The 12,098-nt window shown below is 37.3% G+C and overlaps 1 protein-coding gene across 1 annotated transcript in view; it reads right to left on the bottom strand.

Moving 5' to 3' along the window:
• Positions 1–12,098, bottom strand: part of exd (PBX homeobox extradenticle) — a 68,385-nt gene that overhangs the window by 5,131 nt on the left and 51,156 nt on the right. Inside the window, exons 6-8 of the mRNA XM_089104680.1 lie at positions 8,344–8,479; positions 4,331–4,427; positions 3,442–3,554 (exon numbers count right to left, since the gene is read on the bottom strand). Of these exons, the coding sequence (XP_088960806.1) occupies positions 3,442–3,554; positions 4,331–4,427; positions 8,344–8,479 (346 nt within the window). The remainder of the gene's footprint in view (positions 1–3,441; positions 3,555–4,330; positions 4,428–8,343; positions 8,480–12,098) is intronic.

Here is a 12,098-nt window from a genome sequence, read left to right as displayed (position 1 = left end):
GTGAATAGATCATCGTGGGCTGTTATAGAATCAATAGGGCTGCTACATTGCATTTGTGGATGTGATACGGTCAGTTTTTTCTTCTCGAAGGGCAAAAAAACATTTGCTACATCTGCTGTTAAATCACAGCTCATTCAAGAAATTGTTGATCGTACACAGAAAGTGAGGAGTGATATCAAAAACATCATTATGTACGAGCCCGAAATCTAGCGTATCTGTGCGAAATTGACTGTATCGGTAAAAGCAAAAAATAGTCCGAATTTGATTCTCTTAATGACCTCCAAATTTATTTATTTCCCAGAAAAAAAGAACTTAAACGGCTTACCCCCAACAGATGGTTCTTTCGTATATCACGTCAAGAGAGCTATACTTCAGTGGAGCATTATTCTTCAGGCTGTGATTCCTAAGCCCTATATCTTCAACCCACTTGAGTTTGGCTGGACCCATCCACGACATTTTAGGAGTCAGTCCAGTGACTTCAGCACTGACCACCTGGCCTCCATCTTTCAACAAGGCTTCAATCTTTTGTTGCTGTAAAACTGTGTGTGGTAAAAAGTGCCCTTGTTTGGGGATAAAGCCATGCAACATTCTTTGCGCATGTGGTGTGCGATGTGATGTCGACAGTGACGATTCGGATGAGGATTAACGGGATTTTTTTGTATGTTTGAGGAAAACCGTTGGGATGTGCGGGAATTGTATTTTGACAGGCTTTACCTGTAGCTTTACTTACAGTACTTAAAATAATAGGCTAAATACTCTTTAATCATGTTACAGGTTTAAGCTTTCAGCTTCTATCGATCATGGTTCTTCCGTGTCTGTTTGCTACCTTGCAAAGCTTCGTAGGTTGATTATAATCTGGATTTACAACTATATTTGCAAGAAAATCGGAGCTTATAGCAAATTAAATAGCATATAGCAACTAAAGTTGAAACACGATGACCAAGTTAACACTACCATTGGACTCGGCGTCAAAATTTGGCATAAAAACATATCCTGCGATAACATTAATCAAAAAAAATTTTAGGCCTACGAATAAGTAATTAACCTATAAAAAACGAAGTTAAGATTGGGCTATGAAGTCTTATCAGCAGATAAACTGAAAATCAGTCATCATTGTAAATACATTTTGAATTAGGACAACAAAAAAAAAGTTGATATTTGGTTGAAAAGTAAAACTCATATTCGGATTGGGCGTTTAATTCTAGCATAAAAGATGTGTCACATACATCATCATTTTGGAAAAATGAATTTTTGCATATATTTTTTGGCCTATATCTTTTTCAAAAAATTCTACACGGCTTCACCGAACAGTTTAAGCTTTGAACTTTATGGCAATGTGAAGCTAAATACGAAAGGTAAATTCTGGAAAAGAATGAAAAACACGAAAATTATAGAAAGGTCCGAGATACGGGGTTTAGTTGAAAATGAACCTTTGAATTTTGAGATTTTCGGGGAAAATGAATAAATATTAGCCAATAGCTCCTGGGCTATACAAGATATCGGAAAAAGTTTAACATATTCCATGAGAAGACCATATTAGGACCAAATTGAGATGTCGCACCACTAAATCGGAGTGGTACAACCTTAGAAAAAAAATAAAGAGTCTGTACACGTTTCATAAGCCTAGAAAGGGTGTTTTTTTGCTTTTACAAGGTCAATCCGCTATCTACAGCTTTGTCACAACTCATATTCGGATTCAGCGTGGTCGATATAGTCGGAAACTATTGTCAAACTGACTGTAACTTTCTGACCACCTAGTTGTCAAATTATAGTGGTCTGGCTCCCAGACTAGATAGGATTTCTCATTTAGTGGTACGTGGAAATTGGATTGACTGATTTCGTTCGCATTTGTATGGCAGATCTATGGGTGTAATGATAGGGGATATTATCAGTTCGCCTCGTCCTATATTATGTGGGGTACCACGAGGTTCTGTATTAGGTCCACTTATATTTTTAATTTACGTTGACAAATTACGGTTCTACATTCCCGATGCCGCCATAACATCCTTTGCGGGTGGCACAGCTAACACGATTGTTGGAAAGGCTTTGAGTGAGCTTGTTTTAAAAGCAAATGAAGTGTTACATAACCTGCATGATTTAATAGTCTTTGTTTATAAGCAATGAACGCCAGCAAAATTAATTACATGACTTTTAGTCGTGATAGGGTTATTGATAGTGTTTTCGGTTTAGTGAATTTTAATGGTACGGATATTAAGCAAATATTTGACACATGAAATCTTGTTTTCATATTGATTATAACTAAAACTGAAAAACAACGCAGTGAAATTGTATCAGTAAGAATTGCGCAGGGTATGTGACTGCTTCATGGATTTAAACATGATTTCAGACTTTTATATGATTCATCCTAATACTGTAAATGGTAGCTCTGTTTGAGCTAGTGATTTTGTTGTAAATTTTAAGCTGATACAGATTGTGCGGAATAAAGCGCTGTGCTTACTCAGTGATTCTGAAAAATCTGAACGTACAAGAGATTGGTATCGCAGTTCTAACATTTTAAATGTTGGGCAGTTGAGAGATTATCACACTGATATTTTTGCGTACCAGTGTTTAAATAAGCTAGCACCTAATTATTTTTGTGATGGGTTGTCAGCGAATTCTATGTACCATTCTTATGGTACTAGGAATTCCGTGGATTTAGTACATGAGAGACGACATAATGATAAATCTAGTTGTGCATTTAGGCATGCTGGTGTTTCGGTTTAGAACAGTCTTCCTGAAACCACGAGGATGGCCGAGATTGTATCTTCTTTTAAAAATAAGATAAAGAATTCCTTGATGATCAGGTATGGGTGAGGGGAAAGGGAATCTTCCATAAGTATCGGTTCACGGTTCAATTCCCCATTGGTTATATATATATTAAGCAACAACATTGCCAACGCATTACATTTGTACCGTTTTTGGTACAATTTAGAGGTCCCAGTACAATTCGGCACATTCAGAAATATTTTGGTACAACACAATTTTTCCAGCACGTTTTGGTTTTATTTGATCATTTCTGACTCGGATATCTGTTTTCGTATTAACTTATTGAAAATTTCCGTCTTGGTACGGTAAATTATTAACCTGCTGTTCAAATGGTACAAATTAAGCTCTTTTGGTACAAATTTAGTTGGAAAACTGGTACAGTTTATCTCAAAGTGTTGGCAATACTGGTAAGAAATTAACATATTGAGTTCTGCTGCGATCATGTCGCAGCAGAATCTACTGTTACAGATCTGTTTGATAGGACTTTTTCGATAGGACAGATCAGTCCTATCTGTTTGATAGGACTGAATATTGGTCTTTAATAATAAATAATTTTTTCTCTCTCAAAATTAGGCTCTCTGACTCTACAATGGTCATTCTTCCAGAAAACACTTTTCTGAAACTTTTATACGTTAATACACATAAACTTAGTTTTTCCGTCCCAAGGACACTTACCCCTTGCAGTCCACCATAATCGCTATTCATTCCTATGTATCCCATTGCTTCTGCTGCACCAGGTGGTGACATCATAGGTCCTGGCGTTCCTGCCAAGCTATATGGAGACGACCCTTAAAGAAAATGACGATCCTCAAATTAACCAATCAATAAAAAATATGGTTATATTCTTATGTACTTTAAGTAAACACACGTCACAAGCCTATTTAACAATTGTGAAGCATAACACTGTTAAGGTATAACACTCTCTGACATTTAACACTTATGACCAAAGCCAAGCGGAAAAACATCAATAAAGAGAAAAAAAATAAACTGCTATCTTTCTTGCGCCGTAAAGGTTAGGTCGGCTGTGATAATTAAAAGTGCGACAAATACCATTTTTGTGACTCTTCAGGAGAGCCAAAAACGAAAGAAAAGTTTGTCGGCTGTGATCGCCCTGAAGGATGAGGATGATGGGGATAAAGGGAACATATTATCAACCAACTTTTTATGCTCTTTTCAGTGGTATAAATTAAATTAGAATATTCAGAACGAACTCAAAATCATTCCATTTTATGACATACGTCTCCTTTTTCCATAAGATGACCCTCTTCTGTCATTCTGAATTGCAACAAGACCTGATAAAAAAAAGAGACATACGCCTTTTAGAGGCATATGTCTGTTTTTATCTTCGTAACAGTACAAGATCAGACAAATCTGACTGCACCATTTGATTCCTCGTGCTTAGTTTACCCATGACATATACATAACTCATTTTACCAAAATGATATTTGTCGCACTTTTAATTATCACAGCCGAGCTTCTTCCTGGGCCAACAGCCCAGAGCCAACACCAAACCCCTGTCGGCCAAAGACAAAAGGGAAAATTTCAATAAAGGAAAACAACTTACCTGCTGCCTTTTTTGCAGCATAAAGGTTAGCTTCTTCCTGTGCCTTGCCTATGTTTTTCTTGTAACGAATTCGTTTATTGCCAAACCAATTTGAGACCTAGAGGAAAATGACACATTTCATAAGAAGGTCATTATTATAATGGAAGAAGTCCACATTTTGGTTCAAGAATGACCAATTGTGCAAAAATATCTTAAGAATGTTAACTGATGATAAAAGATTAACTGCAGTCCTTTAGCTTGGAAAGCTTACGCTTCTAAAGTCTTAATGCTGGACTAGCTCCAAAACAATGACACTAAGAAGACACAGAAATATCGAAAATCATCTGATTTGGCAAGCAAATTTCACAAACTTCCAACTCATTACAAAATAGTTTAATAAAGCTAAGACAATGTAATTTAGTTCCAATTGACCTTATCCATGCTGTACATAAAAACAACTGCACTGCGATATTTTATGAGGAAAGTAAACACTAGTTGAAACTGAAAAAGAGCGAAAATTACTTGACGGAAATTACACGCGGGAGAGAAAAGAGATAGAGAAAAGCAACCGGGCTCGGTACGTGGCAGGCGTCTATATATGGGTTCTCATTGTCGCTTGTCTTCTAACCGTAGACAATTTGAGCGTTTTCCTGATGTCATGACGTCACCACTTCTTGATGTCATAAAGTCACCACGGGTTCGTGACAACCACTCTGGGAAAAATACAAATTTGTCCTTAAAGTCCTGACCTATTCAATTCATTTGGAATTTGTGGTGGTGGCAATGCAATTCGACCATGGAAGCAGCAATCTCCAAATGAATTACCTTTTTTTCTACTCTGTCCTCGGGAAAATAGAGAGCTCCACAGTGACTACAAGCAATGTTGAAGGGTCCCAATGAGTTATATACGTTGGTGTCGACGATTATGACGCCACAGTTCTTCTCACCTAATATTTGTTTCTTTTTCATTCTGATGTTTGACACGTTCTGATTCTCGGTGTCTCTTGTCTTCTAACCGCCCGTGTCTTTGCTCTCCATTTTCATTTTTGACTCGCTCATATTCTCTGTGTCGCTTTTCTTCTAACCGCGTGTGTCTTTGCTCTTCATTTTCGTTTTTGACGCGCTCTAATTCTCCTTTTCGCATGTCTTCTAATCGCCCGTGTCTTTGCTCTTCATTTTCATTTTCGATACGTTTTGATATTCGCTGTTGCATATCTTCTAACCGTATTTGTTTTTCTTCTTCATTTTGGATTTTGATTACTTCAGACAATTTAGCAATGCCTTATGCTTTAGCTGCCCGCATTTGTCTTGTCTCATTTTGATGTTGAAGTTATTGATTTTCACCCATTGTCCCCTGTGTAGAATTTCCTCTGAAAAGCCCCCCCCCCCCCGAAACTTCCCCCAAACGATCGATTATCCCCGTATAAAATCCCCCGTTCTCGAAAAATGTCTGTATACTTCCTAATAACAAAAACTATATGTAAATGATGGGCGACGTTCATAGCTTTTAGCTCTTTCCCTGGGGGCTGGGGGGATCTTGTCATCTCCAAAGGCATAGGTTTTAGACCTTTCAACTATGTTGAACGAAAAGGCTATCCCAAAATATTGATCGGACTTTTGGGAAAAAGGGACGTGGGAGGGGGACTAGTTGCTTTCCAATCAATTTGGTCACTTAAAAATGGGTTAGAACCTCTAATTTCTATTCAAACAGGCCCTCTCTCGATCTTTTAGAACCACTGGTTCGATAAAAAAAAAAAAAAAAAATGCATCTTTCTGGCAAACGCATTCTTCTGGCAAAAAAAAAAAAAAAATACAAAATTTCACGTTGTTGCATATGGGAGTTATCATGACCGACAAACTTACAGTTTGTTACCACGAACTGTTTGAAAAGACGGTGCCGGTCATTTTCTCGAATTTAAAAATGAATGGTACGTACAAGCTACGGTAACAGCTTAGATACAACTGAGGATAAGATTTGCATAGATCTTATCCCAATGACAGCTACTTGCATCTATCAACGTGCGATACCTGGTTCTCCTCTAAAGACTTCACTAACTAGGGTTTACAAATGCAAAATCAAACGGACTTTAACGAAACTTTTGGCCTCTTTATTTCAGACCTGCTGCCAAGTTAGGCTAACTCAACGCCCGCGCTTAGAATTTTAAGTGCGTTAATTTTTAACGCACCTTTAAGTACGTAAAATTTTAATAAATTTTAAATGGTTTCCTCTGAGCCTAAAAATAGTAGAGCCATTCAAAATCTTAACACTTTATTAACACAAAATCTTAACACTTTATACTTTATTTCTACTTTAAATTTGGATTTTCCACTTTTTTCCTTGCCGAGCCTATGAATTTTTATTACGGAAATAGGAATTTTGGATACAACGGCGGGATTTCGGCAAAAGCGATTGACAAACGTTCTTGTTTTTGTTGGACTTGGATAGACCCGCGAAATTTGAAACAAAATAACCAATGGGGACGGACTGAAGGTTTGATTTTTGGAACTGGGTGGCATCCATCAAGACCCCAAGTGGATTGCTAAAGTTCACTAGCGTTCTTCATGTTATTCGGTTTATTTTTGGACTTCCCTGCTCAAATGTCGTTGTGTAAAGACTTTTCAGCGTTCTGAAAACAATAAAAAATGAAGAGGAAGGGGCTCAAAAACGTAACTTTGGCTGCGACGATTTCTTTCAAGTATGGGATGAAGCATGCGTCGTTTTTTTAGGCATTGGGAATAACAATGGGGATGGCGACGACAACGGTGACTCGGGGTATTCATCGTAGTATTTTGTTTTTTCTCTTGAATTATTTGATATGGCAATTATCATTAAATTCTTATGGATAAGAACTAAATTGTGTCTACATTCGTGATTTTCTATAAAACTGGGAGGCAGGTAGCAGTCTATACTAGTTACAATCAAATAATTCAAAAGATCAAAATACAGGCGCTGTCATTAAATCAAGTTTTAAGTGATTCATTTTTGCTACTATACTCTGCTACAAATAAAAAAATAAAAAAAAAAAAAAATTCAAAAAAAAATAATCCTTGAGAACGTGTCCGTTTGGAATTCATCCATGTCAACCCTTTGTACAAGTTGAATTTAAAACGAGTGCGTTGTAAAAGTAGTAATAGAGATAGAAAAAATAATGGTAAAGAAAAACAAATAAATAAAATATATTGATATGGTCTAGAATCTGAGATCTGGACCCGGAATCTTCAAATCAAAACCGAACTTAACTAGTCGATAAATACAAAGCATTGTTTTAAACGTTAAAAGAAGATATTTTGGTACACGTAAAAGGTCTTGAGTTGCAAAATAAGTCGTCTTGAACAAATGCTGTTGAAAGTGAGCCTAATAAGTCTTAACTTGTAACTTGGAAAGAAGTCAGAAAATGGGGAAACTTTTAGGGATTTTCCCCCCGCCTTTTAGGGATTGAAAAAAAATGAGGTGAAACACTGGTAATATAGCGTAAGAATCAATTTTGTAAACATTACTATTCAAATAGTAGTCACGATAACATACTTACTTCCGGATTGTGTCCTACTATAATGCTACTTTTCTTTTTGCACTTAAATACTTTATTCCCAGATCAGTGAAATGGAAGCACTGTCAAAATCTCTATAGATTTGACAAAAATGTGATGCGCATGAAAGTTGAAAAATAAAAATTGGAGCTTGTTGTAAAAAGAAATGTAGATTTTGAACAATCTGAAAAAAAGAACCACTCTGAAAATAACCTGAAAAAAATATGAACTATCAGGTGAAGTTTCAAATGCAAATCAGTAAAAAGTTCCTATTTAATGAATGTACAGCAGTTTCAAATTCAGTAGCACCCGGTGCTACTTGTTTTTCGGCCATTATTACTTGAGGTTTTTTGACAATCCTGTTGCTTTTAGAGTTTTTTTTTACAAAAAATCAGGGCCAAGAGCTTCAAGAAGCAAATTACTATCTTCAAGATTTGTTTGCCAACCCGAAACGCAATGCCTAATTTCTTTACTTGATGTCTTGGCAAAAGAAGAAAAAGTTTTTACCTGGGATACAGTAATCCCACATTTTCTTGCAAGTTCCTCTTTAGCCTCTTCGCTAGGATAAGGGTTACTTAAGTGTGAATAAAAATATTCATTCAGAATTTCAGAGGCTTGTTTGCTGAAATTACGCCTCTTTCGCCTAAAAAACAAACACATTATAGAAAACGATTCAAAGAGCTTACGGAGTAGCTTAGGATTAAACCTAGCATAAGAGTGGCAAAGCAATAACCGAACCAAGTAAACTATGCGACAGAAGAGTCTGATAACATTCAAAACCGTAAAGAAAAGGAGAAGAAGCAGAAAAAAGAGAAACACTACACGGTTGCAACAGGACTCATTTTAGGCACCCCTTAGGATTTACTATGAACGAATTTTTGCTTATAATATCAAAAGTACTCAGGCAAAACTTGTATGAAACGACTTCTGTTAGGTCCGCATATATTCAACTTATGTCTAACAGATAGTTTGACAAGCCTTCATTAGTCACTAATTTTGGATTGGTAGTAAAATTTCTTTGTGGTCTTTTGAGAGAGAAATGATACATCATGAATTTCAGTATTTTGGGCTTTGATAATGCGGAAATGGATTTTATTTTGTATAGTAAAGCTAAGACATTTGGTTTACAATATAAACACTGCCGAAGAAAAATAAGTAAGTTAAGTTAAAAAAGGTTTTAACAGTACTTGGCTAAATGATGCGTAATTCATAGATTGGTTTACTCTGGATGAAGAAAAAAAAAGACACAAGTAACTATTGGTGCTCTTGCTTCCCACTGAGACGCGCTAACCGGTCTTCTCGTGTGAAAAACCAATATCTTGAACATAAGGATAACTTCAAAAGGGTTGCAACGCCTAAATAAATAAAAAAATGATTTTCCTTGCTGTTCAAGCTAGGGAACCCTAAGTTTCCTGTATAGGGTTTTCGCCCAGGCAAATCCGATTGTGTTCTTTTTGTTTCGATCCGATGCCAGTTTTAGGGGGATTTCAGGCTATTTTTCGAGATTCCCTTAAATTTTAAAATAACATTTTACTATTAAGACTAGTTTAGATAATAGTTACTATTCCTGAATCAGCAGTATTTTCTCACATGCCAATTTTTTTTTTTTACGCATTTTTTTTATTTTTGCTTACTATAGGCCGAGGTTCGTCCTTTAATTTTGCAGCTTTCGCCGAAACCAAGATTATTTCCTATCTTATATCTATTTTTTAACCTTGGTATTTTTCACAAATAAATCTTAGCATATTGTTCAATTATTAAATTTTATGTTGGAAACTCATGTTTTGACTCCCGCTGGTTATCCTCAGAAACTCCTGCTGTAAATTCGAGAACAAGACATCAAAACGCTATCTAGCATCACAGAGTAAAGCTATTACGCTGTCTATGGTTCTTAAATGCAACTTCACGCCACTATACTGCTTTCGCCACAATACTGCTTTTCATGTCCGAGCAAAAATAATATTTTTGGTCTTATTCAACTTGGTAACAAGAAACTGTATGAAGCTAGTAGTATTTAATAGTTTCCGACTTTTCAGTTTCCTTTCCTCGTACTATTTGCATAAAGGCATATAAAGCGTTCTTAGAAATATGAACCGACTGCACAACGAATACCCTGGGCGCTAATCCATGCCAAATTCAACTGAGATCCGATCGAGTAGACACAGACAAACTATAGCTGTAGACCAAGTCTATTCGAACATGGACACCAACCCAGATTGGGTTGTTGGGTTTTGTCGAAACCCAACAACCCAATCTGGTAGAAGGCCTGATTATACGAATTCGGGTCCTTTTCCTAATTCCCCATTGAGGTAAAGTTAGCTCCAGGCTCAGAAAAAACACATATAGGGCGGGAGCTCTTACTTCCCATCAATTTGGATTCATATCTGACAATCTCCTCAAGCTATAAGGTCAAACTATGACACTTGCTCTTACTTTTCATCAAGTGTGGTGAGACACGACATTCTCTGGTAGATATCCTAATGAATAGAACATAGGATCTCTTCCCTTCCGCAGCTCTCAGAACGTGTCTGAATTCCCAAAAGGAATAGTTGGAACATTTGCCCTTCCTCCTCAGTGACTTTGGATGGGATTTGAAGTCACTTTGGGGGATATTTTGAGATATCTTCCAAGATATCTTTCATCTTCCCAGAGGTGAAGTCGGTCCCTGGCTTTAAACAGACAAGAACAAGCAAAATAACTGTCACTTACAGAAGAAGCAAATCAAGCGTCACTTCTGCCTAAGTTCGGTTCAAATACAACAAAACTTTCCGGTAGATGCCCGGACTCTAAGAATTAAGGTCAAACACCCATGAAGGAGAAACTGGGTCCGCATTCCAAAAAAGGCATAACTAAAACATTACCTCCTACTTCTCACTAAAATGTGCCGAGATCTGACAGCCCTTTATGGTGTATATTCTAACGGAAAGAATGTGTAAGGACTCCCCTGATTCCCCTTCCAGACGTTGGATTGTAAAACACATTTCGAACCCTAGCTCTTGCTTTCAACCAGGTTTGTATAGGATCCCATTCTTGAAGATGAACCGAGAATAAGAATTTAGGATCCCTCTTCTCCAGCAGAGGTTAGGTCGGGCTAAGACTCCCAAGATGCACAATTGATAGCTCTTACTTTCAACTTCGGTTGAGATTCAACGACGCAGCCTAAAAAATATTGTGACAAGAATTTATGGTCCAGCTTTTTCCTCCTTGGATGTTGAAGGGACTGAAGGGACGTATTTCCGTCCCTTCAGTTGGATGTTATGATAACAAGGATTTAAGGACTTCATCAGAGAATACGGTCCAGATATCAAAAGGCACAGAGAGGAATTTAGCCCTCATTTTTCACTAAATTTTGTTGAAATCTGAGAAGCCATTCAGGTGAATGTCCCTCTTACATAAATTCTTGCCAAAATAATAGATTTCCATTAAAATACAAAAAAAGTGGAATTTCCATATTGACCTCTCCATTATAATTTCTAAAGACCTAGAAGAGATACAAAGTTTTGGTCTCTGTTCAAAAAGATAAAGTTCAGCGAAGGGACTAAAACAGCGAAATTTGAATTGGTCCTTTTTGTCTGCTTAGAATTTTACTATGCTTTCTTATTACTTCGGAACTATGTGACTTCGCGAATGATTGCTTAAGTATTTCATCCTACTCTATCACCCCAGCACAAGGCGATGGAAGGGATCTGTAATTACAGCACAAGCATTCACGGTCCAAATGCGAAAGAATTGTGCCTTTCCTTGGAAAAGGATCCGAATTACTTTCAGTCACTTATGACGAGATAGCAGGGCCCTGTTAAGGCCAGGAAGGAGTTTTTACCCCGCTTATCTCTGTAAGGTCTAAATGGAATTTTACTTTCCCTCAAATGCGAAAGGCTCAGGAATTTAACCTTGCGGGGTAATCGGAATTTTGATTACCTTGGATATTCAGAGTAATACTACTACTACTACTAACAACTCATCGCAGCACCAAGCCGCCCGAGGCCAACACAGCTACGCACGCTCCTCCTCCACCCCAATCTATTCAAAGCCTCCCTATTTACACCCTCCCACGAAGTTCCCATTTCCTTTAAATCTTTCTTTATCACGTCCTACCACTCTGGACGGCGACGACCTGCTTTCCGTTTAGCCCTAGATGGTTGGCCGAAAAGAACAATCTTCGGCAATCTGACATCCTTCATCCGCACAACATGCCCTAACCACCACGACCTTTCTTTCATTATAGCCCTAGAGAGCGGTATCGAACCACATTTTTCGTATAG

Source organism: Artemia sp. Qi Xiang Cuo, chromosome 18 (genome assembly GCF_049724085.1).
Source record: "Artemia sp. Qi Xiang Cuo chromosome 18, ASM4972408v1, whole genome shotgun sequence".
Taxonomy (NCBI): domain Eukaryota; kingdom Metazoa; phylum Arthropoda; class Branchiopoda; order Anostraca; family Artemiidae; genus Artemia; species Artemia sp. Qi Xiang Cuo.
The sequence above is the reverse complement of the archived record's forward strand: the minus strand, read 5'-3'. Positions and strand labels throughout refer to the sequence as shown.